The sequence below is a fragment of the Anguilla anguilla genome, chromosome 7 (assembly GCF_013347855.1).
Source record: "Anguilla anguilla isolate fAngAng1 chromosome 7, fAngAng1.pri, whole genome shotgun sequence".
Lineage (NCBI taxonomy): Eukaryota > Metazoa > Chordata > Actinopteri > Anguilliformes > Anguillidae > Anguilla > Anguilla anguilla.
In genome coordinates, this window is record NC_049207.1 from 34,806,238 (window position 1) to 34,811,176 (window position 4,939).

At 48.7% G+C, this 4,939-nt stretch overlaps 1 protein-coding gene across 1 annotated transcript; it reads left to right on the forward strand.

The window, feature by feature from the left end:
* Positions 1 to 214: 214 nt before the first annotated feature.
* Positions 215 to 4,098, forward strand: LOC118232543 (uncharacterized protein K02A2.6). Its single transcript, XM_035427612.1, is given in 3 exon segments — positions 215 to 2,515; positions 2,618 to 2,981; positions 3,994 to 4,098. Coding segments are annotated over 3 exon segments (2,748 nt in total). The 5' UTR covers positions 215 to 236.
* The last annotated feature ends 841 nt before the right edge of the window (positions 4,099 to 4,939 follow it).

Here is a 4,939-nt window from a genome sequence, read left to right on the forward strand (position 1 = left end):
GTGAAGTACCTCAGAAGAAAGTGCCATACCATGCCACCGTCACAATCAACAGTAGGAAACTGAAAATGGAAGTGGACTCTGGAGCCGCTTGTTCATTGATAAGTGAAGATACATTTCATTTCCTCTGGCCTGAAGGAACCCCTCAATTAATCAGCGACGACTGTGTTCTGAAACAGTGGTCGAGTGCACCCCTCAGCGTGTTAGTTAAGGTGCTTGTTGACGTGAAATACCAGAAGATGGAGTGCACCTTGCCCTTGCTGGTGATTCAAGGTCGCGGGACCAGTTTGCTTGGACGTGACTGGTTTGGCGCCTTGGGCATAGAGGTTACAGGTGTGTACCAGGTCCGCCAGCAGTCCACAGCGGCTATATTGGCAAAGTATGCTGAAGTTTTTGCTGAGGAGCTTGGGGCTTGTCGGGGTCCTCCTGTCTCAATTGAAGTGGATCCTAACACAGCACCCAAGTTTTTCAAAACTCGTCCGGTGCCTTTTGCATTGTGGTCAAAGGTAGACGAGGCTTTAGATCGCTTAGTCGAGCAAGGTGTGTTCATGCCAGTGAAACACTCAAGGTGGGCCACTCCGATAGTACCAGTCACAAAAAAGGATGGTAGCCTTAGGCTGTGTGGTGACTATCGTTGCACCGTCAACACAGCTGTTAAGCCAGATGTCTACCCACTACCCACTGTGAGTGAGCTCTTTGCAGCTCTGGCCGGTGGTACGGTTTTCACAAAACTGGATCTGAAACAAGCGTACCAACAGCTCCTGTTGGACGATGAAGCAGCGGAATTACTGACCATCAACACACATCGTGGTCTGCTCCGTGCCTTGCGCTTACAGTTTGGAGTGTGTACAGCTGTTTCCATTTTTCAACGATTTATGGACACGCTACTAGCAGGTATTCCAGGAGTGAAGCCCTACCTTGATGACACACTCATTGCAGGCCGGACACAAGATGAGCATGATGCACGCCTTGATGAGGTGCTACGCCGTTTTGCCGAGAGTGGGTTGCGGCTCCAAAAAGAAAAATGCAGCTTTGCAGTCCCTGAAGTGGAATACCTCGGATTTCGGGTGACAAAAGATGGAATAAGTCCAACGGGTGAGAAGGTGGGGGCTATACAGAACGCTCCCACGCCAAGCAACAAGACCGAGCTCCAGGCCTTCCTGGGTTTGCTGAATTTTTACAACTGTTTCCTCCCCAATAAGGCCACTGTCCTTGAGCCGCTGCACTGCTTACTGGACAAGTCGGCAGCATGGAGATGGACCGAAGAGCATACAACAGCCTATGTGCAAGCTAAGCTGCTGCAGGCTGATGGCATCCTTGCACATTATGATGAAAAGAAGCCACTTGTGCTGGTGTGCGATGCCTCGCCCTATGGGCTTGGGGCACTGATGAGTCATGTTGAGCCAGATGGCCGGGAAGCACCTGTATGTTTCGCCTCACGCACCCTGACCTTGACAGAACGAAATTATGCCCAAATCGACAAGGAGGCACTAGCTGTCGTCTTTGCTGTCAAAAAATTCCACCAATACTTGTCTGGCGGGCCATTTGTGGTCCACACAGATCATAAGCCCTTGCTCTGATTGCTGCATCACTCCAAGCCGATGCCCCAGGTCCTCTCCCCTCGCATGCTGCGGTGGAGTCTGATTCTGGGCGCCTACCAGTATGAGCTGTGTTACCGGCCTGGCAGGCAGGTGGCCAATGCAGACGCCCTCAGCCGCTTGCTGTTGCCTTCGGCCACTACGGAAATTCCACAGCCGCTTGTGGTCTTACTGCTAGAGGCCGTCCCAGATGCTCCGGTGCATGCTGAGAAGATAGCAGCCCTCACGGTGAAAGACCCTGTCCTCTCCCATGTGTTGAGATGGATCTTGCAGGGCTGGCCAGATGGAAACAGTGACAAGCATTTCAGTCCTTTTTTCTCGCGCTGCCATGAAATGTCTGCTCACAAGAACTGTGTGCTCTGGGGCAATCGGGTGGTGGTTCCAGTGCTGGCAAGGGAGGAGGTGCTGGCACTACTCCATGACGCACATCCTGGCATTGTGCGCATGAAAGGTCTTGCGCGCAGCTACGTGTGGTGGCCGGGCATAGATGCTCAGGTGGAGGAGGTGGTGAAGAGATGTTCTACATGCCAGATGTCACGACATAACCCTCCGAGAGCACCTGTGCATCCCTGGGAGTGGAGCTCAAGGAAGTGGTCCCGACTTCATGTCGACTTCGCTGGCCCATTCTAAGGAAAGGTCTTCCTTATTGTGGTAGACTCACATTCGAAGTGGTTTGAGGTGGCGTTGATGAGTTCCATGTCATCCGCTGCAGTGATCACCACACTACGCCAGCTGCTGGCAACCCATGGTTTGCCTGATGTAATTGTGTCGGACAACGGCACAGCTTTTACCTCGGCGGAATTCAAGGGATTCATGGAAAGAAACGGCATCAGGCATGTAACGGTGGCGCCCTACCACCCCTCATCCAATGGGCAAGCGGAACGTATGGTGCAAACAACGAAGGAGGCATTAGGAAGAATCCTGAAGGGAGATTGGCAGACACGGCTGGCTCGATTTCTCCTGGCCCAACACACAACACCACACTCAGCCACTGGAAAGAGCCCAGCTGAAATGTTGATGGGTCGCCGCCTCACCACGGCCCTTGATCGCCTTCACCCAGATTTTGGGGCGGAAATGCAAGAAAAACAAGAAAAGGCCGCAAGTAAAAGTCAAGGTACGCTGCGGCAGTTCAAGGAAAGAGAGGCTGTACATATGCGACACTATGGAGGAGGCCCAAAATGGGTACCGGGAGCAGTCGTGGAGGCTACAGGACCACTGTCGTACAGAGTACAAACAGCAGATGGCCAAGTGCACAGACGCCATGTGGACCAGCTCAGGGGACTGATGTCCCCAGCTCCTGCTGCAGCACCTGTTGCTGCCAGTGGTGTACTGGAATGGCCCTTGGAATACTACCCCACAAGCTTGCCAGTGTCAGACCTCACACAGGTTGAGGCTACTCAAGAAAAGACTCAACCCCTGCCGCAGGCACCTCCCAGTTCTCCAGCTGTGGCTGATTTCCCAGTTCTCCCTGCTCAACCCCAACGGCTAACCCGCCAGCGAGTTCTTCCTCGGCACTTTCAGGACTAAAGTGGGGGGAAGGGGTGTGATGTATTGGGGTTACTTTTGTCAGTGCACATTCCCTGCACATTTCAGCCTATTAGGCGCGCGCCTGGAACATGCGCACTTTAACTAAGATGGCGCCGTCCAGGAAGAAGGCATGTCCCTAATGATTACTGCGTTGTGATTCCGTCTGTTTTGTTTTGCAAGTTAACTTAAGTAAACGCTATGCAACTATATTCTTGTCGTCCATGCCTTGAGAGTTTTACAACGTTTAGCCGATCTAACAATTAACATATAATTTCATCTATGCAACATGTTAAAGAGAGATGAATAAACAGCCCCCAGGAACGCCGGCTATTATTAACGGCAACTTTGATTGCTTGAGCAAAATCAGCAGGTTGCTGGTCAGCAGCTAAACTAGGAATGAAAATTGGTGGGGCGCAAAACTTTCATTTAAACTAATCATTGATCTCAACCTGTTTTCAATAGTAATTTTTCCTTTATTATCAAGCGTGCCAACGATCGGACTAATCAAATGGCAAGTAGCCTAACACACAGCATCTCCATACCTTTTTAGGGGTATTCAATCATAAATTCAATTTATCTGTTAAATATCCGTTTTAATCACCAAGTAGTCTGCACTTAACACACAAAATACACCAGTCTGTTATCTACCGTGTTAGCTTTCAGAATAACCAGCAGAAACAAAACCTGCACTTCAATTTTGTTTACAATGTAGGTGTCAGGAATCCAGCCTGATTCCCTTTGTGTTCCTGTTTCTTTTTGTTTATTTCTTATTTTTTAAATTTTTATTTATTTTTTATTTTCGGTTCACTTTGTTTCGTTTTGCGGTTGTGTTTTCTGTGTTCGTGTGCTTTGGTTAATTTTTCCCCCTTAGGTTCCTGGTTCCTGCCCACGCCCCGCCCCAGTGCCGCCTGTTACCTCATCTGCAATCAAGCCCCCACTAACCATCCTCACCTGCGTCCCATCTTCCACTCATTAGTGTTGCTATTTAGTTTCTGTGTGCACCTTTAGTTTTGCCAGATCGTGCCTCTGTTTTTCCGAGTAGCCTTTCGAGCCTTTTCTAGTGTATTGTCTTTCCCGGTTTTAGACTTTTTGCCTGTTCTATTTTTGACTTCGAGATTAGCCTGCCTGTTCTGCCCTTAGCCTTGGATTTTTCGACCCTCGCCTGTTTATTCCGACCTGCTCCCGGTTCCCGTTTTTGTACCTCTGTACCATCTTGTTGATTTCCTGGATTGTGACCCTTGCCTGTACCTTGACTACGAGACTGCCTCTGATTCTGTGCTGTGGAAATAAATCGCTACTTCTTTTAACTCTGGTCCGCTTCTGAGAACTACCCCAGACCCTGACAGTAGGCATTGCAGATATTTGCCATGAATTCGAGTGCGGCGAAAGAAGTGCATGTATTCACAAATAATGTTGTTTAACAATGTGCACAATTTCGTACTGCACATGAAAATAAATGTAGGCTATAAGGCCTAGGCTACTCGCTAAAACTGCCTATTTGGGGAGAGCTGGCTATATATGATAGTATTGCTATTGAGTAGCCTATTTTGTGGATTAATTGCATTGATGCTCAAGGAAAATCAGGGGAAGATTCCGCCACTGCTTAGCGATTAAAACGGATTTTTCTAAATCGCATTTATCATTTAATCTCCCTAACACAATGCGAAGAAGCTGTGTCCCTTTCCAATTGATTAGGCAGATGTTTGCATTCTTGTTAATCACTGAAAATTAATGAAAACAGTTTGAGATCAATGATTAGTTTAAAGGAAAGTTTTGCGCCTCACCAGTTTAAGAAAGATGGATAAAGGAGGAAGAAA